The 27,893-nt window shown below is 43.2% G+C and overlaps 1 protein-coding gene across 2 annotated transcripts in view; it reads left to right on the forward strand.

Moving 5' to 3' along the window:
• The window catches only part of ALPK2 (alpha kinase 2), a 210,381-nt gene that overhangs the window by 118,099 nt on the left and 64,389 nt on the right, over positions 1-27,893 (forward strand). For both annotated transcript variants that reach the window (XM_089683424.1, XM_089683425.1), the window contains exons 8-9: positions 1,766-1,854; positions 19,202-19,419. In XM_089683424.1, coding sequence (XP_089539550.1) covers positions 1,766-1,854; positions 19,202-19,419 — 307 coding nt within the window. The remainder of the gene's footprint in view (positions 1-1,765; positions 1,855-19,201; positions 19,420-27,893) is intronic.

Below are 27,893 nucleotides of genomic sequence, written 5' to 3' on the forward strand. Positions count from 1 at the left end.
GAAGAATGAAAAGAAGAATGAAAAGAAGAATGAAAAGAAGAATGAGAAGAATGAAAAGAAGAAGAAGAAGAAGAATGAAAAGAAGAAGAAGAAGAATGAAAAGAAGAATGAAAAGAAGAAGAAGAAGAAGAATGAAAAGAAGAATGAAAAGAAGAAGAAGAATGAAAAGAAGAAGAATGAAAAGAAGAATGAAAAGAAGAAGAAGAAGAATGAAAAGAAGAAGAATGAAAAGAAGAAGAAGAAGAATGAAAAGAAGAATGAAAAGAAGAAGAAGAAGAATGAAAAGAAGAAGAAGAATGAAAAGAAGAATGAAAAGAAGAAGAAGAAGAATGAAAAGAAGAAGAAGAAGAATGAAAAGAAGAATGAAAAGAAGAAGAAGAAGAATGAAAAGAGCGAAGAAGAATGAAAAGAAGAAGAAGAAGAATGAAAAGAAGAAGAAGAAGAATGAAAAGAAGAAGAAGAATGAAAAGAAGAATGAAAAGAAGAAGAATGAAAAGAAGAAGAAGAATGAAAAGAAGAAGAATTAAAGTACAGCAAAAAGTGTATCTGCAGAGAGCTCCGCTATTTCTGACAGTTCTCTGACAGTTCCTTCACATTTACAGCGGTTGAAACATTGTATCTATGTATTTCCGAATAAAAACATCTGTATCCTAAATGGAAACAAATAGATACAATGTTTCAACCGCTGTAAATGAACTGTCAGAACTGTCAGAAATAGCGGAGCTCTCTGCAGTGACACTTTTGCCGGCTGATCGGGAAAAATTCGATTCGTGCACCCGAAGTTTGCTAAAATTCGGATTCGATGCGAATCGAATTTTTCCTGATATTCGAAACGAATTCCACTTCGCCAGGTTCGATTCGCTCATCTCTAATCATGAGAACAGTGAGGAATCATCCCCAAACTACACGTGAGGATCTTGTCAATGATCTCCAGGCAGCTGGGACCACAGTCACCAAGAAAACAATTGGTAACACACTACGCCGACAAGGATTGAAATCCTGCAGTGCCTGCAAGGTCCCTCTGCTCAAGAAAGCACATGTCCAGGGCTGTCTGAAGTTTGCCACTGAACAGCTGAATGATGCAGAGGAGGACTGGTTGAAAGTGTTGTGGTCAGATGAGACCAAAATCGAGCTCTTTGGCATCAATTTAAGGTTCTAGAGTGGCCTAGCCAGTCTCCAGACCTTAATCTGATTGAAAATCTGTGGAGGGAGCTGAAAGTTCGAGTTGCCAATCGTCAGCCACCAAACCTTAAGGACTTGGAGAGGATCTGCTAAGAGGAGTGGGCCAAAATCCCTCCTGAGATGTGTGCAAACCTGGTGGCCAACTACAGGAAACTACTGACCTCTGTGATTGCCAACAAGGGATTTGCCACCAAGTACTCATTTCAAATACTTATTTCCTTCACTGTAACACTCACTTTTGCTTCTTTTCCCACCGCTCTGGAGACATGCTCTGTAAGCTCCTGGTGGAGCTTATACTGTACAGGGGGGACAAAAATTATCTGGTCTTCATGTGACAGCATTGGGCCATTTACTAACCATCAGTGCTGGGCCAAACATCAAGCAGCAGCGCTGCTACATGTCAGGAAGAGAATGAGTCACATGATCATACTTGGAAGTATGGGGTACTTCTCTTCATTCCTGGGGCTAATGGAGCAAAGGGAATATGCAGGTGGGATGCCTGACAGTAAAGTGAACCTGTTGCTTTGCCCTAAATGCTCAGTATGCAGGATCTAGTGACATTATTATTGCTTTTGCCTTGCAGGAATGCCATGTTCAAAATACTGCACGTGAATACGCCAAGATTTATGCAGCAGAAGCCGAACAACTGGATGAGTTTGGGGCAGTTCCAGAGTAAGTGACATATGTGCAAAAATTCATGAATTTTCAGCATTATCTGTTATACTCTTACTGTCAGTTCACACTGAATACGACTTTGAATTTGAGGATTTCAAAGCCACATGTCGGTGTGACTAAAGGTGCGAATTGGCTGACATCGGTGCGACTTCATGCACTGAAATCACAAAAAAATAGTGCAGGAACCGTTTTTTTTTCGAATCAGTGCGGCAACTCAAATCCGGAGTTGCACCAATTTGAATGGTTCCTTTGCCAACAATAGGGTGCGACTAGGGTTGCCACCTCACCCCTTTAAACCCGGACACATATTAATGACACAAGTTCTGAGGATAATTTAACACAAATAAGGTACTAAGGCTAGGTTCACGCCTAAGCAGGTTGAGTTTGAGCCATTTCTGCATTGCGTTTTGCATTGCATTTTGCTTTTTTGCACCCGTGTTTTTGATGCGTTTTGGGCTTTTTTTTTTATTTTTTATTAAACTGCAAAACACAGCAAAAACACAATACATGCTTTTGTGCTGCATTTTCATTGAAGTCTTTAGAACCAAAAAAACAACTTTTTGCATTCAAAAAAGTCCCTGACCCTTTCCAAAAAACACACCGAATGAAAATGCAGATGTGAACATGTCTCATAGGAAATTATGTGAAATGGACTGTACTGCTTTTCTGCAAAACACTGTAGAAAATGCTTAGGTGTGAACCTAAGGTAAGTGAGTTTAATTACCACCTTAATCAGCCCCAGAACCTGTGTAATTAATATGTGTTCGGTTTTAAAGGGATGAGGTGGCAATCCTAGGTACAACTTGTCACTTCATATGCTTAGTCATGCGTAGGCGTCCCCAATACGTGCGTTTAGGATTGTTTGTGTATATATGTGGGGGCCTCAAAAAATTGCGGGGGGGGGGGGCTTTTATGTGCTTGGGTGTAACTTTAACTTTCACTTTTTACAATTTTTTTTTATCTTTTTTTTTATTTACTTTTGTTTTTCATCACATAGGGAACAAAAAGTCCCCTATGTGATGATTTTTTTGGTGACAGGTTCTCTTTAATAAGACATCCAGGGTCTAAAACACCCTGGATGTCTCAGCTGTCCTCCACTGAATCAAATGCAGTTCAGATTGCACTGCATTAGATTCTCTCTCTGTTCTACTGGCCGTGGACATTGACATGGGGACCTGGAAGTGACATTTTACACGTCGGTTCCTTTTCAGCAACAAGAAGGGGAGGAGAGCAGATGTGTGTCCGCTCTGCTGTCTCCCTTCTACCCGATGGCACCCGCTATGCCGCCCCTAGGATCCATAGTGGGGGGGGGGAAGTGTGCGGGAGAGGTCCATATGGAAGTAAAAGATATTTGAAATATATATTGACGTATATTTGAAATGCTACAATTTTGGCCATACTCAATATATTTCAATATATATTTATATATATATATGTATATGTATATGTATATTGCATGTTGAAATGCGTTTTTATACAAAATATATGAAAAATATTTTTAAAAATACATTTCAAATATACTGTATGTCTTTAAAAATACAAATCTTCATTTTTGTAATGCATTTACAAATATATGTAAAAATATATGTTAAAATGACTTTTTTATATGTTAAAAAATAATTAAGAATATATTTAAAAAATATATATATTTTTTAATATTTTTCATATGTTTTGTAATGTATAAAAAACACATTTCAACAGGCAGTATACATATATCTATATATATATATAGATATATATATATATATATATATATACAGTCAGGTCCATAAATATTGGGACATGGACACAATTCTAACATTTTTGGCTCTATACACCACCACAATGGATTTAAAATGAAACAAACAAGATGTGCTTTAACTGCAGACTGTCAGCTTTAATTTGAGGGTATTTACATCCAAATCAGGTGAACAATGTAGGAATTACAACAGTTTGCATATGTGCCTCCCATTTGTTAAGGGACCAACAGTAATGGGACAATTGGCTTCTCAGCTGTTCCATGGCTAGGTGTGTGTTATTCCCTCATTATCCCAATTATAATGAGCAGATAAAAGGTCCAGAGTTCATTTCAAGTGTGCTATTTGCATTTGGAATCTGTTGCTGTCAACTCTCAAGATGAGATCCAAAGAGCTGTCACTATCAGTGAAGCAAGCCATCATTAGGCTGAAAAAACAAAACAAACCCATCAGAGAGATAGCAAAAACATTAGGCGTGGCCAAAACAACTGTTTGGAAGATTCTTAAAAAGAAGGAATGCACCGGTGAGCTCAGCAACACCAAAAGACCCAGAAGACCACGGAAAACAACTGTGGTGGATGAGCGAAGAATTCTTTCCCTGGTGAAGAAAACACCCTTCACAACAGTTGGCCAGATCAAGAACACTCTCCAGGAGGTAGGTGTATGTGTGTCAAAGTCAACAATCAAGAGAAGACTTCACCAGAGTGAATACAGAGGGTTCACCACAAGATGTAAACCATTGGTGAGCCTCAAAAACAGGAAGGCCAGATTAGAGTTTGCCAAACGACATCTAAAAAAGCCTTCACAGTTCTGGAACAACATCCTATGGACAGAGGAGACCAAGATCAACTTGTACCAGAGTGATGGGAAGAGAAGAGTATGGAGAAGGAAAGGAACTGCTCATGATCCTAAGCATACCACCTCATCAGTGAAGCATGGTGGTGGTAGTGTCATGGCGTGGGCATGTATGGCTGCCAATGGAACTGGTTCTCTTGTATTTATTGATGATGTGACTGCTGACAAAAGCAGCAGGATGAATTCTGAAGTGTTTCGGGCAATATTATCTGCTCATATTCAGCCAAATGCTTCACAACTCATTGGACGCTTCACAGTGCAGATGGACAATGACCCAAAGCATACTGCAAAAGCAACCAAAGAGTTTTTTAAGGGAAAGAAGTGGAATGTTATGCAATGGCCAAGTCAATCACCTGACCTGAATCCGATTGAGCATGCATTTCACTTGCTGAAGACAAAACTGAAGGGAAAATGCCCCAAGAACAAGCAGGAACTGAAGACAGTTGCAGTAGAGGCCTGGCAGAGCATCACCAGGGATGAAACCCAGCGTCTGGTGATGTCTATGCGTTCCAGACTTCAGGCTGTAATTGACTGCAAAGGATTTGCAACCAAGAATTAAAAAGTGAAAGTTTGATTTATGATTATTATTCTGTCCCATTACTTTTGGTCCCTTAACAAGTGGGAGGCACATATGCAAACTGTTGTAATTCCTACACCGTTCACCTGATTTGGATGTAAATACCCTCAAATCAAAGCTGACAGTCTGCAGTTAAAGCACATCTTGTTTTTTTCATTTTAAATCCATTGTGGTGGTGTATAGAGCCAAAAATTTTAGAATTGTGTCGATGTCCCAATATTTATGGACCTGACTGTATATATATATATGCGCAAAAATGTTGACCATATTCAATATATTTCAACAAAATATATATATACAGTTGCAAGAAAAAGTATGTGAACCCCTTGGGATTACGTGGAGTTTTGCATGAATTGGGCATAAAATGTGCTCTGAACATCATCTAAGTCACAACAATAGAAGAACACAGTCTGCTGAACATAATACAACACAAACATTAGACGTTGCCATGGTTTAATTGCACATAACATGTAAACATTCACAGTGCAGGGAGGAAAAAGTATGTGAACCTTTGGACTTAATAACTGGTTGACCCTCCTTTGACAGCAATAACCTCAACCAAATGTTTCCTGTAGTTGCAGATCAGACCTGCACAATGATCTGGAGTCATTTTGGACCACTCCTCTTCACAAAAGTGTTTCAGTGTAGCACTATTCTTGGGATGTCTGGTGTGAATCGCTCTCTTAAGGTCATGCCACAGCATTTCAATCGGGTTGAGGTCAGGACTCTGACTGGGCCACTCCAGAAGGCGTATTCTGTGCTGTTGCAGCCATTGTTTTGTTGAATTACTTGTATGCTTTGGGTCATTGTCCTGTTGCGTCACCCATCCTCTGCGGAGCTTCAGTTGGCGGACAAATGGTCGTACATTTTCCTGCAAAATGTCTTGATAAACTCTGGAATTCATTTTCCCATCAATGACAACAATCCGTCCAGGCCCTGAGGCAGCAAAGCAGCCCCAAACCATGATCCTCCCTCCGCCATGTTTTACAGTGGGGATGAGGTTTTGATGTTGGTGTGCTGTGCCTTTTTTTCTCCACACATAGTGTTGTGTGTTCTTCCCAAACAACTCAATCTTGGTTTCATCTGTCCACAGTATATTTTGCCAGTAGTGCTGTGGAACATCCAGGTGCTCTTTTGCAAACTTCAAACGTGCTGCAAGATTCTTTTTGGACAGCAATGGCTTCCTCCGTGGTGTCCTCCCATGTACTCCATTCTTGTTTAATGTTTTCCTTATTGTAGATGTGTCAACAAAAATGTTAGCATGTGCCAGAGATTTCTGTAGGTCTTTAGCTGACACTCTGGGATTCTTCTTTACCTCATGCAGCATTCTGCGCTGTGCTCTTGCAGTCATTTTTACAGGACGACCACGCCTAGGGAGAGTAGCAACAGTGCTAAACTTTCTCCATTTGTAGACAGTCTGTCTTACCGTGGACACATGAACATCAAGGCTTTTGGAGATACTTTTGTAACCCTTTCCAGCTTCATGCAAGTCAACAATTCTTGATTGTAGGTCTTCTGAGAGCGCTTTTCTGCGAGGCATGGTTCACATCAGACAGTGCTTCTTGAAACCAGTAAATCCAAAACAGGTGTGTATTTTTTAAGGGCAGAACAGCTGTCAGCAACACATCCAATATCATCACACTGATTGGAGTCAAGGTTGGCTCACTACTGACTCCAATTAGCTCTGGGAGAAGTCATTAAGCTAGGGCCTCACATACTTTTTCCTCCCTGCACTGTGAATGTTTACATTGTATGTGCAATTAAACCATGGCAAGATCTAATGTTTGTGTAGTATTATGTTCAGCAGACTGTGTTCTTCTATTGTTGTGACTTAGATGACGTTCAGAGCACATTTTATGCCCAATTCATGCAAAACTCCACGTAATCCCAAGGGGGTTCACATACTTTTTCTTGCAACTGTATATATACTGTATATATCTCCTAGATTGTAAGCTCGAAAGAGCAGGGCCCTCGATCCCCTCATGTTTTGCGTTGTATTGTTGTTCTGTCACATGTTCTGTCCCCCCTTTGTAATGTACAGCGCTGAGCGAACCATTGGCGCTTTATAAATACTGTATAATAATAATAATATATATATATATATGTGTGTATATATTTATTGCAATATATTTTGAGATATATTGAATATGGCCAAAATTGTAGCATTTCAATATATTTGGTAAGAATATTTTTAAAACATATTTCAAATATATATTTTTCTTCCATGGACCTTACCGGAGGAGTGTGGACCGTTGCTGCCTAAATGCTTCCATCTGGCAGGCAGATGCACCCACTGTGGCTGTAGCCGCTGAGAGAGTTTTTATCCCCCCCCCCCCCGCTGTCAGGTCTGTATGTAGTACAGTACTGGCAGTGAAAGGGTTAAGGTATTATGTGCCCAGGACCAATCATGTGCGTGCACTGTCTCTCCCCATCCAGCCGCATCAACTGTCAGACTCTCATAGAGTTTTGAAGTTCACCAGGGGGGGGCTGCACAGAGCTCCTGTACCTTGTACCCATACCTAAATGCCGAAATCTCAAGCACTTGGGCTTAAAAGCATGTACAGCTAAATGTCACCTAGAAGATGGGCAAAGGAAGCTGTTAGGGCTTGTTTACTCTAGTGGCTGGCGAAGGGGGTGGGTTAAAACCCTATGGTTGAGCTGCATTTTTACCACCACGTTAACTGGAAAGGCAATGTCCAGGGTTGTATCCATTCAAGTGAATAGGGCTGCGCTGCAACCTCCCAACAATCCCAGGCAATGCACGTGGTTGCAGAACAGCAGTCCAGAATTTAGGGGGTTAAAACAGGCGGTGAGGAGGCGATGTCCAAGTACTCTGAAGAGTGATACAGACCGCACTTCAGAGAGCAGCTCTAGTGTAAATGTATTTATTTATTTCAGGTACTTATATAGTGCCGTCAATTTTCGCAGCGCTTTACATATATATTGTACATTATCAGTCCCTAACCCTCATGGAGTGTACAATCTAAGGTCCCTAACTCACATTCATACATACACATACTAGGGCCAATTTAGACAGGATCCAATTAACCTACCAGCATGTCTTTGGAGTGTGGGAGGAAACCGGAGTACCCGGAGGAAACCCACGCAGGCACAGGGAGAACATGCAAACTCCAGGCAGGTGGTGCCATGGTTGGCATTCGAACCAGCAACCCCTAGTACTGCCAGGCAGAAGTGCTAACCATTTAGCCACTGTGCTGCCCATATGAGTCTTTATGGAAGGCAGCACTGTGGGTAACCTGGGATTGAGTTCTCTTTGAATTACCAGGAGTCCTGTTCATTGGAAATAAACTGTACAGACTGTGCCGGTCTATTAGCACAGTGTACGGTAGCCTTTGTTTTTCTTGCCCGTCCTTTTTACGCCCGCAGTAGGAGTGTTGCTTTTATCTTCCCGGGGATCATGGGAGATTTGCTGTTCTTGGATATCAGATGTGAAAAGGTTGTTTGAAACTCAGTCCGTCTGTCTCCTGCCTGTCGGTGGGACACCTGTGTCTGTCTGTTAGAAGCAGCCGGCTACTTGGAATTGTAGTGAAGCCGCGGAATTCATTTCTGACATTTTACTGACGGATCGGAGAGCAGGAGGAGGCCAGTAAGAGGTGCGCACTATTATCCGTCAGGATACATCTCTTCAGTGACATGGTACTTGTAGCATAGGGCTGAGTGAAAGACTATTACAAGAAATACAACTGCAGCTGTGATGTAAAAAAAACATAGTGACCTCTCCTTCTGAAAATGCTCAGTTTGACCCGCTGGCTTCAGTCCCCAGAAGAAGTATGCAGATCAGGTTTTGACTTTACTTGCTGCATGCTTGTTCTGGGTTCGGACTCCTTTTCACTTTCATTATGAACCTTTATTTTTTTGATGTCATTACTGGGCCTCTGTGCTTCTCTATACAGTGAGGGCAGATCATGGATGGTGGGATGGGCCATCATGGTGCTGTACATAGCTTCATAAAAAACGTCACATCTCTCAATACTCCTCTCAAAAGCCCTCAGCCCTGATGCAAACTGCGGGCAGGCTCTTGGGACATGTTATGCCAGTGGTTCTTAACCTGGGTTCGATCGAACCCCCCAGGGGTTCGGTGAGTCAGTCTCGCGGGTTCGGCGGAGGTGAAGACCCACACCCGACTCATATGATTCGTGATGACATGCCCCGCTTGTCCATCATTGGCTGCAGGTGGTCACGCAACATCGCTTAGCCCAGTGGTCGGCAAGCCGCGGCTCGCGAGCCACATGCGGCTCTTCACACGCTTTAATGCGGCTCTTGTGTGCCGGGCGCCCGCTCCCCTCTTTCCTCTCGGGCGGCAGGGACTCTGCAGCGTGATCCAAAAAAAAAAAACAGCCAGGGCAGCGTGCTCAAATGCAATGATTGGCCAGTCTCGCTGCCACTCACATCCTGATAGCCAGTGATTGGCTGTCAGGATGTGTGTAGGCGGGTCAGCGTGATGAACGTGAGAGGAGCTAGGCTCCTCTCACAGTCCGCCCTGAAGACCGGAACGGCGCGGGAATACGGCGAGAGGAACACGCGGAGCAAAGGTAAGTGAATTGACACAGGGGGGACTTGGCTTACTACTTGCTACTTACTTACTACTACTATATAAGGGATGAATTAATATGGGGGATGAATTACTATGGGGGATGTATTACTATATGGGGGATGAATTACTATGGGGAATGAATTACTATAAAACAGTGGTTCTTAACCTGGGTTCGATCGAACCCCAGGGGTTCAGTGAGTCAGTCTCGCGGGTTCGGCAGAGGTGAAGACCCACACCCGACTCATATGATTCGTGCAGTAAATATTCATTATTATGTTTTTGTTTTTGTGTGAAAATCATGTTTTAATGGTTTTGTTCTTTTTTCTTAACGGTTTTGTTCATTTTGTGCACCTATGTATAAATATATACCTATGTTTTGAATTTTAAAAATCATATTTTATTTTTCCAATTAAGAAGGGTTCGGTGAATGTGCATATGAAACTGGTGGGGTTCAGTACCTCCAACAAGGTTAAGAACCACTGTGTTATGCAATTATTAACATGCCTTGATGGGTGGATGTCTGTATTTGCATGCAGATTCCCACATGATGCCCATGGGGGGGGGGGGGGTGTAAAAAAGGACAGCTGAGCACAATGGAGCAACTTGCATATTGAGTTCAATGGGGCCCTGCAATGCCGCAACTAGCTTATTTAGTTCAATGGGGCCGTGCCATGCAATGGCACAGCTTGCCTATTGAGTTCAATGGGGCCGTGTAATTGCACAACTTGATATTGAGTTCAATGGGGTCATGCTATGCAATGACGCAACTTGCCTATTGAGTTCTATGGGGCCGTGTCGCGCAATGGCGCAACTTGCCTATTGAGCTCAATGGGGCCATGCAGTGCAATAGTGCAACTTGCCTACTGAATTCAGTGGGGCCGTGCAATGGCACAACTTGACATTGAGTTCAATAGGGTCTTGCTATGCAATGGCGCATCTTGCCTATTGAGTTCAGTGGGGCCATGCCATGCAATGTCGCAACTTGCCTATTGAGTTCAATGGGGCCGCGCAATGGCACAACTTGATAATGAGTTCAATGGGGTCATGCTATGCAATGGAGCAACTTGCCTATTGAGTTCAATGGGGCCATGTAGTGCAATAGTGCAACTTGCCTACTGAATTCAATAGGGCCGCGCAATGGCACAACTTGACATTGAGTTCAATGGGGTCGTACTATGAAATGGCATAACTTGCCTACTGAGTTCAGTGGGGCCATGCCACACAATGGCGCAACTTGCCTATTGAGTTCAATGGGGCCATGCAATGGCACAACTTGACACTGAGTTCAATGGGACCGCGCAATGGCACAACTTGCCTATTGAGTTCAATGGGGCCGCGCAATGGCACAACTTGCCTATTGAGTTCAATGGGGCCGTGCAATGGCACAACTCGACACTGAGTTCAATAGGGCCGCGCAATGGCACAACTTGCCTATTGAGTTCAATGGGGCCGCGCAATGGCACAACTTGCCTATTGAGTTCTATGGGGCCGTGCAATGGCACAACTTGCCTATTGAGTTCAATGGGGCCGTGCAATGGCACAACTTGCCTATTGAGTTCAATGGGGCCGTGCAATGGCACTACTTGACACTGAGTTCAATGGGGTCGCACAATGGCACAACTTGCCTATTGAGTTCAATGGGGCCGCGCAATGGCACAACTTGCCTATTGAGTTCAATGGGGCCGCGCAATGGCACAACTTGCCTATTGAGTTCTATGGGGTCGTGCAATGGCACAACTTGCTTATTGAGTTCAATGGGGCTGCGCCATGCAATGGGGAATCACTGCAGCATTATAGGGTTAAATCAGGAGGTAAGGAGGCTTTATAATGCCTCCTCCCCGTCTGTCCAATGCTCACTGAAAAGCAATCCAAACACGGATCGCTCTTTGGAAGCCACTGCCCTCCTCCACGAGTGGGAAAGAGTCCTAAAAGAGTGGGCCAGGAACAGTCAAACTGTGGAGGAAAGTGCTAGATGAAGGTGGATGTCCTCCAGCCATGACATGAAACAAATTTCTCTAGACCAGAGAAAGGTAATACCAGGCACGTTCTAACACACTGTAATCCACCAAAAGTAGTGCAATAATTACACTAATTTGGACCTGGACCTCCATTTTCCTGTGTTACTGCCCTACACCAGACTACTCCTTACTGCAGCACTCCCGGAAACGCGAATGTCTGCTAAAAGTTTGCCAAACTAGATGAAGGAACTTCTAAACGGGAAATTAAAACTTCTGCAATCCGCTTCACAAGCCAGCCAATACAATATAAACTTGTGTCGGAGAATGTTGTCATGAATTGTTGAATTCTGAGGTGACTTTGTGAATATGCCAGGAATCCTGAGGAGGAGCGGCATTTACTAAGTGCTCACTGACAGATGAATCTATCATTAGCCGCAGTGATACAGCCAGTGCTATCCACTCGCTGTGAAAGAGGCGCCTTCCGCCAAGATCCTGGCAATCACAAAGGTAACAGCAGAGAGTTCTCGGTGTGACACATTGATTAAGAAGACATTAATTAGATGTTCTATCCCGCTGAAGAGAAGGAACACACTGATAGGAGAGAAGGAGCTACTGCCAGCATTAATAAGCAACGAAGAGCCACACAGTCTTCAACCTACAAATCTGCACCAAATTACATCACTTGAAAAAATAGCTTTAAAGCTGAACTCCAGGCAGATTACTAAATTCACAGGTGAATTGCGAATATTAGAGCTAGTTTTGACTTCTGAAGAATTTGTATTTATGTCCATCCCGTTCTAGGATTTACACAGCTCCGCTATACAGCACAGCCAGGTGGAGGACACTGGAGTCATCATTCCTGTCCTAAACCAAATTCATTTCAGGTGTTTACACTGCGTACATTTAACATTTAGGTTAGGCTCACATCTGTGTGGGTGGTCTGCTGCAGGCCTGCACCTATTCCCGCAGCCGCAATCGCCACTGAAAAATTTGCTGGATGCATTCGGGTGCCATTAATCCTAATGGCATGCCACACGCTTTGAAAAAAGCACCACCACTGGGAACCACAATGCACTTGCAGTTCCCGTGCGGACTGCGATTTCTAAAATGCTACAAGGACCTTTTCCCTGTATTTCAGGAGGCATGGCAGCCCATTCAAATGAGAGACTTGCAGAACCTAGTACTAATGATATATTAAAGTATTTCTAAAGGCAAAACGTTTTTTTGGATAGAGTGGAGAGGAGCTAGAACACTTGTCAATTTTTATTGCTGTCTGTGCTCCCATTAGGGAGATTCACCCCCTCAAATTTTGGGTTGTCACCAGAACAATAAAAAAGGGGGAATTCTCCACTAGTTTTGGTGACAAACAGGCATGGCTTTCCTTCCCACCAGCAGCTGCAAGCACACAATAGGATCCTTCAGGATGGAGAGTGGGGGAAGGGGCTGGTAAATATGTCACATTTACCAGTCCCTGCTTTTCCTGAATGAACACAATGAGTGATATGTACCAATCACTGTGTTCATTCATAACTGTGTAGAAGGGGAGGGTTGTTTTGGAGGTGGGCAGTCAGTTTGGCTGACCCGTCGTTTCTAACAGCAGCCCTGATTGAGCCTATGGCAGTAAAAGTGCTAAATGCTGCCACCCTATGGATAAATAGGGTTCTGCTTTCTCAGTAACGATGCACAGTGTTACATTCCCCTAAAGCAAACCTTGGATTTTACCACTTGTTGTGCCCCCCAAACACCTACCTGTCTCCTGTGATTAATCCATTCCCAGCTGAAGGCCTTCTCCCTTCACTCCCTGCTTTCACAGGGGACTCGGGTCACGGGCTCCTGCTGCTGTCTGTTAAGGAAATTCTGTGAGGAGGGAGCAGGGGGCCATGCCGCAATATCACTGCACAGAGCGGAGAAGTATACCATCTTTTTTATTTAACTAACAAAAAAAAGGGGGGGGGGCACTTACAATTACTTCAATCTGTGTCTATATCTACATGGAGCTCAGCTTTAAAATGTTTAACAGAATGAGTGATTGGCCCAATGATCAGCAAGACAGAGAGAGACAGGTGCAATATTAAAAACAGGTTCATGATTGCAAAAGGCATGCATACCCCGCAGTATACTACAAACAGAATATGGTGGCCATATTCTATACAATCAGATTATATATATAGTTAGTTAGTTAGTTAGTCTGGCTGAAAAAAGACAAAAGTCCATCCAGTTCAACCATTTAGAAAAAAAAAAAGTTATAATCCTACACCCACAGTTGATCCAGAGGAAGGCAAAAACCCAGCAAAGCATGATCCAATTTGCTCCTGCAGGAGAAAAAATTCCTTCCTGATCCCCCGAGAGACAATCGGATATTCCCTGGATCAACTTTACCTATAAATGTTAGTATCCAGTTATATTCTGTGTATCCAAGAAAGAATCCAGGACTTTTTTAAAGCAATCCACTGAGCTGGCCACAACCAACTCTTGAGGGAGTCTATTCCACATTTTCAGAGCTCTATGCAGGGGTGTATATACCACAAGGCAAACAAGGTATTTGCCTAGGGCGGCATTTTTCAGGGGGGCAGCACTGCCCCCTGGATGAAGAGATGGAAGAAGGTATACATACGATCTGGGGACCAGGTGGGATCCGAGAGAGGCTGCGGGCTGCTTGATGGTGTATGCAGAGCCTGACTTTCATTCCAGGAGATGTCCATAGCTGTGAAGGTGAGTGTCTTTCTTTCTCTTGCTGGAGGTGGATGGCGGTGTGGCCGGTGTATGGAGGGTGATGGTAGTAGAAGGCTCTCTTAAGTGGGCGGGTGGGGGGGGGTTGGTTGGAGTCAGGTTCTCTCTCTGCCGGGGAGGGGGGGGGGTGATTTTGCACAAAACCTAAATACGCCACTGGCTCTATGGACTTTAGATTTATCAAAGCTGTGTAATATAAGGACAAATCTAAACTACCCATTCCGTTTGTATCCAGTCAGGCAGGCCCTTGTGCTACACAGTGGTTGTTAGATCGAAAAGATTGTATAGTGTATGGCCAGCTTAAGATAGGAATTCATCCTTTTTCCCATCTCAGTACTGTTGATCTCCTCCAGCCTCTTTTTCAGCCACTTCCTGTTTATATGCACTTGATCCAGTGTCAGTTGCACATCATTGCTCTGGACTGGCTTCTTGATAGTGACAACAGTGGACCATGCCTGGACAATATGTGTCGGCACAACTGCTTGTAGTCTCTATTGGGAGTTGGCAATTGTCCCCCCGTGAAGGAAAGACAAAGATCTTTAGGCCAATTTACTCATGGCATTTCCTGAACGCACGACAAAACGCTCGTTTTGCCACACGTTTTGGAAACACGCTGCAAACCCACATCATGCTTGCAGTGCCATGAATGGTTAATGGCACCCCTAATGCTCTTAGCAGGCATGCATTTTACTGCATGGGAAAAACGCTACATATATGCCAAAAAATACACAGCAATCCACACCCGAAAAGTTTTGCAACTTCTTTGGCAGATTTGTCGCACGAAGGATAGGCCAAACAAGTGAATGGGCTGTCCTATGTGCAACATGCGGAAACGCACAAGGAACGCATGAAAAGACCATAAGCAAAGTGTGAATGGGGCCCTAGGGCAGGATCACCAGGTATTCATTTAATCAAAGGTATAGATTTAAAACGTATGGAGATGATTTAGTTGAACATTTTAGATTTTAGTCCCGGTTCACACTGATGCAAATTCTATGCGGATTAGATCCAATCCAAAAAGCATAGATTTGCATGTCATGTGTAAGTTTAGTGCGGTGCAAATTTAATCTCCATAGACTGCAATGAGACCAGATTGAAATCGCAATTCTGTGATCACATCAATGTGAATCCGGCTGCAAATCCTCCTTCTGAATAGCGGGTGAGTCGGTGGTCAGGAAAGGGTGGGACGCGTGAGTGCCCCCCACCCCTCTCCCCCTGAACCAAACCAGGCCATATGTCCTCAACAAGGACAAGGGCCTCTTCCCCACAGCCCTGGGCGCTGGTTGTGGGGGTCTGCATTTGGGGAATTTATCGGTACCGTACCCCTACTCATTCACAAAAAAGAAGTGTAAATTAAGATAGGAGACGTTTTTGAGGGGGAAAAAATTGTCCCCCAGAGTAGCTCTACCGGAAATCACGATGAATGCCGTTCTACCGAGCCGCACAAAAAAAATTAAAAGGAAGTCCAGGGGCGAGGCCAAAGGTGACATCACCAAATTACATCATTGACCAGGGCATCCCCCCCCCCACGTTGAGGGTATGGTTCGGGGAGGGGGGCGCTCTCTCACCCCCCCCCCCTTTCCTGACCTGCTGGGCTGCATGCTCAGGTAAGAGGTTGGTATTGATTTGGCAGGGGACCCCCCACTATGTATTTTTTTCTAAATCTTGGCATGGGTACCCCTCAAAATCCATACCAGATCTAAGCGTCTGGTATGGATTTTGGGGGGCTACTCCACACTGTGTTTTTTTTTAAATTGTGGCGTGGGGTTCCCCTTAAAATCCGTACCAGACCCGAAGGACAAGAAGGGATTTATTTCATTGCCGGCATTCTTTTGTTTACATTCAGCTGTCAGAGAAGAATCCCACTGACAGCTAATGAGTCCTCATTTGTGAAGGATGCGTCCGCCCCCGCTTCTTAACAACTGGCTATTCATCCCTGGTTCACATACAGGTGAAACTCGAAAAATTTGAATATCGTGCAAAGTTCATTTATTTCAGTAATGCAACTTAAAAGGTGAAACTAATATATGAGATAGACTCATTACATGCAAAGCAAGATAGTTCAAGCCGTGATTTGTCATAATTGTGATGATTATGGCTTACAGCTCATGAAAACCCCAAAAATCCACAATCTCAGAAAATGAGAATATTGTGAAAAGGTGCAATATTCTCGGCTCAAAGTGTCCCACTCTAATCAGATAATTAAGCCATAACACCTGCAAAGGGTTCCTGAGCCTTTAAATGGTCTCTCAGTCTGGTTCAGTAGGAATCACAATCATGGGAAAGACTGCTGACCTGACAATTGTGCAGAAAACCATCATTGACACCCTCCATAAGGAGGGAAAGCCTCAAAAGGTAATTGCAAAAGAAGTTGGATGTTCCCAAAGTGCTGTATCAAAGCACATTAATAGAAAGTTATGTGGAAGGGAAAAGTGTGGAAGAAAAAGGTGCACAAGCAGCAGGGATGACCGCAGCCTGGAGAGGATTGTCAGGAAAAGGCCATTCAAAAGTGTTGGGGACTTTCACAAGGAGTGGACTGAGGCTGGAGTCAGTGCATCAAGAGCCACCACACACAGACGGATCCTGGACATGGGCTTCAAATGTCGTTTTCCTCTTGTCAAGCCAATCCTGAACAACAAACGTCAGAAGCGCCTTACCTGGGCTAAAGAAAAGCAGACCTGGTCTGTTGCTCAGTGGTCCAAAGTCCTCTTTTCTGATGAGAGCAACTTTTGCATCTCATTTGGAAACCAAGGACTCCGAGTATGGAGGAAGAATGGAGAGGCACACACTGCAAGATGCTTGAAGTCCAGTGTGAAGTTTCCACAGTCTGTGTTGATTTGGGGAGCCATGTCATCTGCTGGTGTTGTTCCACTGTGCCTCATTAAGTCCAGGGTCAACGCAGCCATCTACCAGGAGATTTTGGAGCACTTCATGCTTCCTTCCACAGACAAGCTTTATGGGGATGCTGACTTCATTTTCCAGCAGGACTTGGCACCACACTGCCAAAAGCACCAAAACCTGGTTCAATGACCGTGGGATTACTGTGCTTGATTGGCCAGCAAACTCGCCTGACCTGAACCCCATAGAGAATCTATGGGGCATTGCCAAGAGAAAGATGAGAGACATGAGACCGAACAATGCAGAAGAGCTGAAGGCCGCTATTGAAGCATCCTGGTCTTCCATAACACCTCAGCAGTGCCACAGGCTGATAGCTTCCATGCCATTGAGGCAGTAATTGCTGCAAAAGGGGCCCAAACAAAGTACTGAGTACATATGCACGCTTATACTTTTCAGAGGTCCGATATTGTTCTATGTACAATCCTTGTTTTATTGATTGCATGTAATATTCTCATTTTCTGAGATTGTGGATTTGGGGTTTTCATGAGCTGTAAGCCATAATCATCACAATTATGACAAATCACGGCTTGAACTATCTTGCTTTGCATGTAATGAGTCTATCTCATATATTAGTTTCACCTTTTAAGTTGCATTACTGAAATAAATGAACTTTTGCACAATATTCTAATTTTTCGAGTTTCACCTGTATATGCGGCCGTGCGGACTGTGTTTTGCACGGGCACAAGAACCCATTCATTTGAATGGACTCCCGTGCTCTGCGACACACAGGGAAGAAGTCCCTGCACTTCTTCTAAAAACACAGCCCACACAGGAACCTCAGTTCCCAGTACGGTTGCATTTTCCAGTGTAATCGGCGTGCCATTAGAACTAATGGCACCCGCCCGCAGGTCCGCATTCCTCTGTGCGGGTGGACTTTCGTGCGGATCCGCAGCGGCACCACCCGCACATATGTGAACCTGGCCTTACTTTGCTGTTAATGCAGTTTCAGGGGATTGGGCACAGATGTGATTTCTTAAAATTTGCATTAGAATCGCACCTGTCAAACAAATTGCACTGCGAATTCGCACCGCACTTGCATCAAAATACAGATGGAATTCATATCAGTGTGAACCTAGCGATGGCAAACTTGATCATTTTTACTCAAACAATGCATTTTTCTATGAGGCAAAAATGGACAATGAATTAAAAAATTAACGTTAACCCAGCCAATGCAAACACTTAAATCCTATGGTGTAATTTAAAGAAAAGAAATGCCCGCAGCGAAAAAAGAAGAAAAGAATTAGCGCAGGGCAGGCATGACTAGGCCCAGAGTGGGAAGGAAGACGTGTAAGGGGTTAATGATAGTGTTAGGGCTGGTAAAGGATAGCTGGGGGATCTGGTTGTTAGAGGAGAGTGTAGGTGGGGTCTTCTGCACTTTAGGGTGGGGTGTCCTGGGGAGGGGCGTCAGTTGGGAGCTGGACGTGGGAGAGAGAGCTTCCCTCCCGCCCTCCGTTTGGTGAGTGTTGTGTTCCTCCTGGGGGGGGGGTTATTTCGGTTCCTGGGCGGTGGTTGGTCTTTGGAGGCGGTTCTTATCTTGGAGGTACAAAATGGTGTGGAACCCATCGTTGGTATGGTGTGCCCGGGAACATTCCAGTTAACCGAGGTTTAACTGGAAGGTGGTGGTGCTGCACTGCAGACGGTATGGTTGTCTCCGAGCTGGTTTGTTGCGGCTGGAGGCCTAGTGGAATATGGTTGTCCGCAGGTGCATTTCGGATCATTTTGGGGGTGCCTTCAAAGACCAACGACAACTCTTTATGTTTTCTGTTATAAGGAATGGTTGATGTGTTTAAACTTGATTTGTTAATAAAAGGCCGTGTTGGCCATTTTACTCCAAAATTGGTGTTGTGTTTTCTGTAAGTATAGTAAGTAAAGGGGATTGGTATGGAAGGGTAATGGTGGTGTAGTGGGGTCTGGATGAACCTATCTCGGGTGCACTAGTCATGCATTTCCAGATGGCCCCAAAATATTATCAGCGTTACAAAAATAATTTTTTTTGTAAAGTTTTATTTATTTTCTTTCTATTTTTTTTTTTAAGGATTATCCCAATTTTCCTCATTCACCGTCCTGCAAACAACATCCCATATGCCACAGTGGAAGAGGAGCTAATAGGAGATTTTGTGAAATACTCCGTCAAGGATGGAAAAGAGATCAATGTTCTCAGGAGAGATTCAGAAGCTGGACAGAAATGCTGCACCTTCCAGCACTGGGTGTATGAAAGGACCAATGGAAACTTGCTTGTCACAGATTTGCAGGGTGAGACGTGTTTCATTTCTTTCCGTATTGTCATAAGAAAGTGCGCCTTCCATGATATTGTAATACATTAAATTATATCCAAAGTCTAATTTCAATAATGTAGGTAATGGATAGAACTGCTTTCTGCCACCTCCACTTAAAGGTGACCCTGGTTCAGTTGAAGGACCCTTTTACTTTTCTTAACTTTGCAAAGAAAAAGGTGACTTTAAACCTGAATTCCAGACACAAAAACTGTAATTTAACCCCTTCATGCCTGAGGGTAAAACAAATCTAAATGCCTAAGCACAATTCTGCAACGTTGACGTGTTAGTAAAACCGTACATATCGTCACAACTACTTTGTACATCCAGGTGGATTATACCTTGTTTTTTTCAGGACAAATTGGGCTTTCATTTGGTGGTAAATGGTCATGGATAGCTCCTAATTTTTTTTTATTATTAAAGGAAAACTGGGCCAAAATAGTAAAAAAAATCATTTTTTTAAATTTAACTGTGTGTTTCTTGTTACGACCGTAACCTACCACCAAAGAACAACCCAAAATACATTCTCCAGTTCTTGACGATTGCAGCGATACCATATATGTGTATGTTATTTGTTGTTTGTACCCGTAGTACAGCCCAGAAACAACAGTGCGCATTTTGTTTTTGTCTTTTTTTTTATTTTTTTTTTTACATAAAACACACTGTCACTGACACTGACATTAACACTAACTGACACTGATACCAATTTTTTTTTAAAATCCTGACCTTTGACCCTGACCTTTGCCCTTGACCCTGACCTTTGACCCTGACCTTGACCCAAACACTAACCCTGGTACTGAACTAGATCAAACCTTGATCTAGGTATTTTTCTTTATTTTTTAATATTTATTTATCTTTTTTTTTTTTTTTTTACAAACTTTTTTTTTCTCTCTCTATGTCAGGAGTTCGAGAGATACAATGTATCTCTCTTCTCCATTCATAGAGAGAGAGAAAACAAAGGGGCCGGGCTGCACAGTGATTGATCACTGTGATAGCCAATCAGAGACTATCACAGCGATCACGTGACCCGGAATAGGGAGTCCCGGGTCCCGATCGTTAGAACGGGACCTGGGGCTCTCAGTGACACCGCGGTCTTGGTGCTGGGAGCGCGCCGAGCGGCGCGCTCCCAGCACAAAGACAGGTACGCAAATATGCGGCCCCACGGAAAAAAGCCCAGGTCCGTGAGGCCGCATATTTGTGTTACGTCGGCGTCAAGGGGTTAACCACTTGAGCTCCAGAAGGTTTTACACTCCTCACGACCAAGCCATTTTTTGCGATTTAGCACTGAGCTACTTTTAACTGGTAATTGCACGGCCATGCAACACTGTATCCAAATGAAATTTGTACTTTATGTAATTTTATGCATAAATAGAGCTTTCTTTTGGTAGTATTTGACCACCACTGGGCTTTTATTTTATATAATATAAACAACACAAGAATCAGAAATTTTTACTTTCTGTTATAAAACATATCCAATAAAAAAAAGTTTTAAAATCAAATTTCTTCATATTTATTCTGCTATACGTCTGGTGAAAAATAAATTCCAAAAGTGTATAGTGGGTATAGAAAAAAATCACCCCCCCCCCCCCCTGTAAAATAATCAAATTTTTTTGCTTTGCAGCCTGAAATCAAGACAGGCATGGTTTTTGTTTTATCCAGCTGTATTTACTCAGTGCCAAAACAGTCGCTGAGTTTGAAAAGTGATCCCCCTTGTGTCAGTATCTTGTTGAAGCACCTTTTGGTTTAATTCCAGCCTTTAGTCTGTGGGGATATGTCTCTACTAACTTTCAACATCTAGACTTTGCAATATTTGCCCGCTCTTCTTTGCAGAACTGCTCAAGTTCAGTTAAATTTGATGGTGACGGTTTATGGACTGCAGTCTTCAAGTCATTCCACAGATTTTCAATGGGGTTTAAGTCTGGGCTCTGACTAGGCCATGCAAGGACATTCACCTTTTTCTCCTCCAACCACTGTGTGCTCATATTTGCTGTGTGCTTTGGGTCATTGTCATGTTGGAAGGTAAACCTTCTTCCCATTGACATCTTCCTGACAGAGGGTAGAAGATTTTCCTCAAAAATTTGAAGGTATTTTGCCCCGTCCATTTTTCCTTCTATCCTGACAAGTGTTCCTGTATCTGCTGCAGAGAAACCCCCATAACAGGATATTCCCCCTCCATACTGTACTGTAGGAATGGTGTTATTCAGATCGTGAGTTGGACTGAATTTCCATCACACATATTGTTTTGTGTTGAGGCCAAATAATTCCATTTTTGTCTCATCTGACCAGAACACCTTTTTCCATGCGGCCTCAGAATCTTCAAGGTGCGTTTTGGCAAAGCTCAGTGGTTACTGCATGTGGCCTTTCTTGAGTAACGTGTTTTTTCTTGCAACCCTCCCATACAAGGCACATTAGTGGAGAATTTATGATATTGTTGTCACATGCACACAATGACCACTCTTTGTCATCAATTCCTGCAACTGCTTCATAGTTGCTTTAGGCCTCTCTGGCTCTCATCCTGGCTCTTTCATCCAGTTTGGAGTGACTTCCTGATCTAGGGAGGGTCTGTGTTGTACCAAATACCATCTACTTCCTAATAATAGACTTCACTGTGCTTCTAGGCATTGATAAAGCCTTTGACATTTTTTGTATCCATCTCCGGACTAGTGCCTGTCCACAAATTTATCCCGGAGATCTTTTGACAGCGCCTTGCCACCCATAGTTGATTGTTTGCTTCATTTGCACTTACAGGGACTGAAATGCTCCAGGAAAGCTTTTCATGCTGAGCTAATAAAAATGACTCCAGCTGATTATCTGGATAAGGGGTTACCACTGGTCCTCCTGTAAGGGGCCAGGCCAGCAGGGGGGCCCAAGCAGCAGGGTGAATCAGATGTGGACAGGGAGGGTGATCAGCATGGCAGGGGGGCAGTTACTGTAACCGATCCCCTGTATGGCTCTCTCTGCAGCAGCTGAAAGCTGGCTCCTTCTCCTCTCCCTCCCACTGTCTTTAAGCTGCTGCAAAGAAAGCCATAGAGGGGATTAGTAATTGCCCCCCATCACCCTCTCTGTGCACCATACATTTCCCCATGCTGCCCAAGACCCCCTGTGTGCCCCCCACCCCCACACTGCTGCCAGGTTCCCTCTTCTCCTTCCCACCGCAGCTGCAAGGACACAATAAGATCCTTCAGGATGGAGAGTGGGGGAAAAAGGGTCCGTTAAATATGTCACATGTACGAGCCCCATCCTTTCCTGAATGAACACAATAAGTGATAGGTACCATTTACTCACTGTGTTCACAGTTGAAAGTCAAATGGCTTTGTGTGTGATTGAAAAGGTAATTAGCTACACCTGATTGAGTTTACAAGTCTTTTTTAGGGGGGGGTGGTCCCTTTTCCAACTCAGTGATTCAGTTTTTGAATTTGTTTTATTTTTTTCTGACATGTTGGTGTTACAGTGAAGGAAATAAGTATTTGATCCCCTGCTGATTTTGAATGTTTGCCCACTCACAAAGAAAAGATCAGTCTAAAAATCGAATGGTTGGTGTATTGTAACACTGAGAGACAGAATAGAAACAAAAAATTCAAAAGAAATGCATGTCTAACAAATGATGACTGATTTGCATGTTCATGAGGGGAAAAAAGTATTTGATCCCCTTCACAAAACATGACTTAGTACTTGGTGCAAATCCCTTGTTGGCAATCACAGAGGTCAGATGTTTCCTGTAGTTGGCCACCAGGTTTGCACACATCTCAGGAGGGATTTTGGCCCACTGCTCTTGGCAGATCTTCTCCAAGTCATTAAGGTTTGGTGGCTGACGTTTGGAAACTCGAACTTTCAGTTTCCTCCACAGATTTTCAATCAGATTAAGGTGTGGAGACTGGCTAGGCCACTCCAGGACCTTAATGTGACTCTGTCCCCAAGTTTCTGTCGATCTGGACCCATTGGGTGGAAAGTTTCCTCCCACTGAAATTTGATGATTCCTTGCTCCTCCCTTAACATCCCCCAGTCTCGCCCTATGGTGGTCCCATGTACCAACCTATACATTGGTCTGGTCCCGAGATTGCCTCTTCTTTTCCGGAAGTCACACATTCCTCCTCTCCCTCCTCTATCCCCCCCCCCCGGTCTCCTCTTTTCTTTCCCTCTTCTTTTCTACTCACTACTGCTTTTCTTCCTTCGCCTTGCATGGAACCTTCATGGAGTTCTTTGGAAGCAGTACTCCTTATTTAGACCATAACCATGTTTTTCTCCCTTTGTATTGCACTACTCCCATATGTTTAACCATGGTTCCCTGTTGTATGTTTTTCATTTGGCCTTTGGGCGACATGTTCTTCTTCTTTTTTTTTTTTTTTTTGCACGTGAATTTTGAATGTCCTACGCTTGTTACAGGCTTTGGAAAAATTCTATAAAATGTTTGAACAAGAAAACCTTTTTGCCTGATTTGGCCATTGTAATATGAAGTTAGGTTGGAATAAGAAGCATCCTTTGTGTTCAACCAAAAGACAAAAATAAATAAAAAAAAAAAAACAGCCCCTGCAGACGCCTAGTTCAGCTTCAAAGCAGACTTCTCCTACTTCTCCTAGCCCTCTGTAGTTTTTATCGACCTATGGACCATACAAGAAGCACTATAGAGCGATATGTGAGGTATGCTGTAGCCTCTGAAGACATCAATTGGGGGTATGAAGCAATCCATATCAATTCTTCACAGCGACCAGTTAAGTCAGTTAATACAGACACCACCCCTTCTTCTTCCATGCGGCTTTTACAAATCATTCCAACAGTGGTAGGTCATCCCATCCGCTCGTGCTGACCCTAATATATCGTTATGTACTGCAGCCGGAGAGTGAGTCGGCTGCCAGGGAATGAGATTTGAGTCCCATTCCCAGCAGGGAACATTCTGATATCAATGTGAAGAAAATCACTGGCACCAGACGCATCAGAACACTTCTACCATCTGTCTGCTATTTAATGTGACTTACAGCATTCATTTCACAAATGACAGAACACTTCTGCACTACACCGATTGGAACCAGACGATTATTATCTTTATTTAAAGGATCAGTCCTCTGTAAACGAATATTTCAGGTTTTGATATATGGAGAAGTGTTAAAAAGCAGTGTCAGCCGAGTGTGTGAAAGTTCCAAGTCAGCATCTACAAATACTGTAGCTGCTGACGTTTAGCCCGGGTTCACATATGTGCGATGCGGTACATCGCATGTGATTCGCACAGGAACCACGCCACATTCCTGTGCAAATCACATGCGATTTGTGTGCGGTGCGATCGGAGCCATACATTTTGTAATCACACCGCACCCGCACTAAAAAGATGCAGGATCCTTTTTTTGGGTTCGCACTAGAATCGCATTGCCTGGGTATTCACGCCTATGCAATCCAATTCTGCACATTGCACCGCGTTTTGCGGACCGATTTCAGGGTGTTGTTAACTTAACATACACACCCGTAGTGGTTCGCATGAACGGGGTGCGATTCTGATGCGGTGCGGAATTCACACAGAAAACGCTGCGAATTCCGGACCGCATCAGTGTGAACCCGGGCTTAAGAAACAGATACTTCCCAGCCCATGGAGCCAGTGTTGTGTTCCTCGCGGCTGACCCTTCGCAGAGATTTGGATCGTCAGCACCGCCATCTTGATTTTGGAAGCTTGTTGTCACTTTATGAGTAATTACTGCACATGCACTGGATCAAGGGCCGCAGGGCGGAATGGCTATGCGCCCTCCTGGGATGTGTGGTGTTATCCCAGAAGGTAACGGGAGGGGGGGAGCTGAGAAAAGTTGATAAGCGCTGAGCAAACTGTTGGTGCTATATAAATCCTGTATGATAATAAAGGTACTTGCTCCCTAAAAAAAAAAAGCTGCGATTTAGTTAGAATGAAGAAGAGCAAAACTGTAACCTGTTTCTGGTACTTAAAGTGGTTGTAAACCTCATACATGGACAAAGCATATCCCTCTATAGTGTGTACCTATCTCAATTAAGAGCGCTAAGTGTCATTTCTGACTGCTGCCTTGTTCCTCTGCTATCAGCATGAATCACTTCTCAGAGTCAGTTTTCCTGACACCAAGAGAATAATGGGGAGGGATCTCCAGCTGATTGACAGACTCAGCTCTGTTCCTGTCAGCTGTCTGAAGGGGGTGTGTCCCTTCCCTCCAATCAGGTCTCAGAGCTCTCCTCACTGAGCTCTGCAGAGTGTAACTTCAGCTCTCCTCCCCCTTTTTTTGAACTTTCAGACAAGCTTTATACATTCAGCACTTTGAACAGATGTAGAGAAGAGAGCACTGCAGATAAACAGGTACAACTTACAGTACCTTGAAAAAGTGTTCCTACCCCTTAAAATTTTCCATATTTTGTCATATTACAACCAAAAATGTAAATGTGTTTTATGTGATAGAGCAACGCAAAGTAGCACATAATTGTGAAGTGGAAGGAAAATGAGAAATGGTTTTCAACATTTTTTACAATATTGTCTTCCTTGGCCTGTCAGTTTAGGTGGACGGCCATGTCTTGGTAGGTTTGCAGTTGTGCCATACTCTTTCCATTTTTAGATGATGGATTGAACAGTGCTCCAAGAGATGTTCAAAGCTTGGGATATTTTTTTATAATCTAACCCTGCTTTAAACTTCTCCACAACTTTATCCCTGACCTGACTGGTGTGTACCTTGGCCTTTATGATGCTATTTGTTCACTTAGGCTGGCCATACATTATACAATTTTTCTTAAGATTTTTGGTTTAGATTTACCAAAAACCATATAATAGGAGGTCAAAACTAACAACACTTTTAATTGTATCCAAATAGGCAGGCCCTTGCACTACATAGTTGAAGGTAAATCTAAAGGAAATTGGCCAGAAATTGGCCAGAAAATTGTATAGTGTATGGCCAGCCTAATGTTCTCTAACAAATCTCTGAGGACTTCACAGAACAGCTGTATTTATACTGAGATTAAATTACACACAGGTGGACTCTATTTACTAATTAGGGGACTTCTGAAGGCAGTTGGCTCCACTAGATTTTAGTTAGGGGTATCAGAGTCAAGGGGGCTGAATACAAATGCACGTCACACTTTTCAGATATTTATTTGTAAAAAAAATCAAAAACCATTTATCATTTTCCTTCCACTTCACAATTATGTGCCACTTTGTGTTGGCCTATCACATAAAATCCCAATAAAATAAATTCACATTTTCAAGGGGTATGAATACTTTTTCAAGGCACTGTACCTATGCAGGGTGACACAGCAAGTTCTCCAGGGACACAATGTAAAACTGAGTGCATACCTAGAGGTGGAAAATATATGCAGAGCACACTCTGGCAAAAATGTGCTGAATATTGAGGTGGCCTAAAGGAGCATAGTTAACCATTAGCCGCCCGGCCTATAGCCGTTTGGCGGCCGCAAAAATGCTTCAGCTTTCTGGGTGCACGCCATTTGGCGTGCTCCCGGACATGCGCAATTTGAGCGGTTGCAGAGCCGCACAGCGGCGCGATCTGTCACTGGCCGTGTACCTCGGACACGGCCGATGACAGATCTGAGTACCGACCCCCAATGCCGGTACCATGTGACCTGCTGTGACCAATCACAGCAGGTCACATGACAGTTGTATACAATGGATGGCTTCATTCATGCCATCCATTGTATATTAGTGCCTAGCTGTGAATGGTCACAGAGATCACATGCACATGTCATGTGATTAGCTGTGGCCAAATCATAGCTAAGCACAAAAAAAAAAAAAAAACCTGAATGAATCGATGTCATTCAGGTAAATGCTTGCTTATAGCAAAGTAATTCTTTGCTATAAGCAAATTGTGTAAAAAAAAATAAATAAATACTGATCACTTCCCCAAAGTAGTACCATGTTACTATGGTAACATTGTACTACTTTTGTCATAGTACAATATGAAAAACAATCTTAAAATTTTTTTTTAAAAAGTAATAAAAAATTAAAAATAATAAAATATATATATATATATTTTTTTTTTTTTTTATTTTTTTTTCATACTGTCACCAGTCAGTGTCCCTGTTCACCGCCATGCCAGTTATATGATGATGCTGTACTGCACTGGTGACAGTATGTAAAAAAAAAATAATTTTTTAATTTTCTGAAAAATTATGACAAAAAAAATACAACTTAAAAAAACTCGCCATTCCTCTTATGAAGTACGTTGGACTGTCTACTTTGCAAAAAGGGGTCATTTGGGGGATATCTGTACTATTCTGACATTCTTGGACCTCAAGAAATTAGATTGGGTGTCAGTACTTCAGGATTGATCAATATTCAGATCTATACCATAGTTTGTGAACTCTATAACTTTCCTACAAACTAAAAAATACATCCTGATTTGGGTTATTTTCACCAAAGACATGTAGCAGAATACATCTCGGCCTAAATTTATGAAGAACAATTATTTATTTGTAAACTTTTATAACAGAAACAAAGAAAAACTTGTT

The sequence above is a fragment of the Staurois parvus genome, unplaced genomic scaffold (assembly GCF_062004578.1).
Source record: "Staurois parvus isolate SC_StPar_1 unplaced genomic scaffold, SC_StPar_1.0 ptg000310l, whole genome shotgun sequence".
In the NCBI taxonomy this organism is placed as follows: domain Eukaryota; kingdom Metazoa; phylum Chordata; class Amphibia; order Anura; family Ranidae; genus Staurois; species Staurois parvus.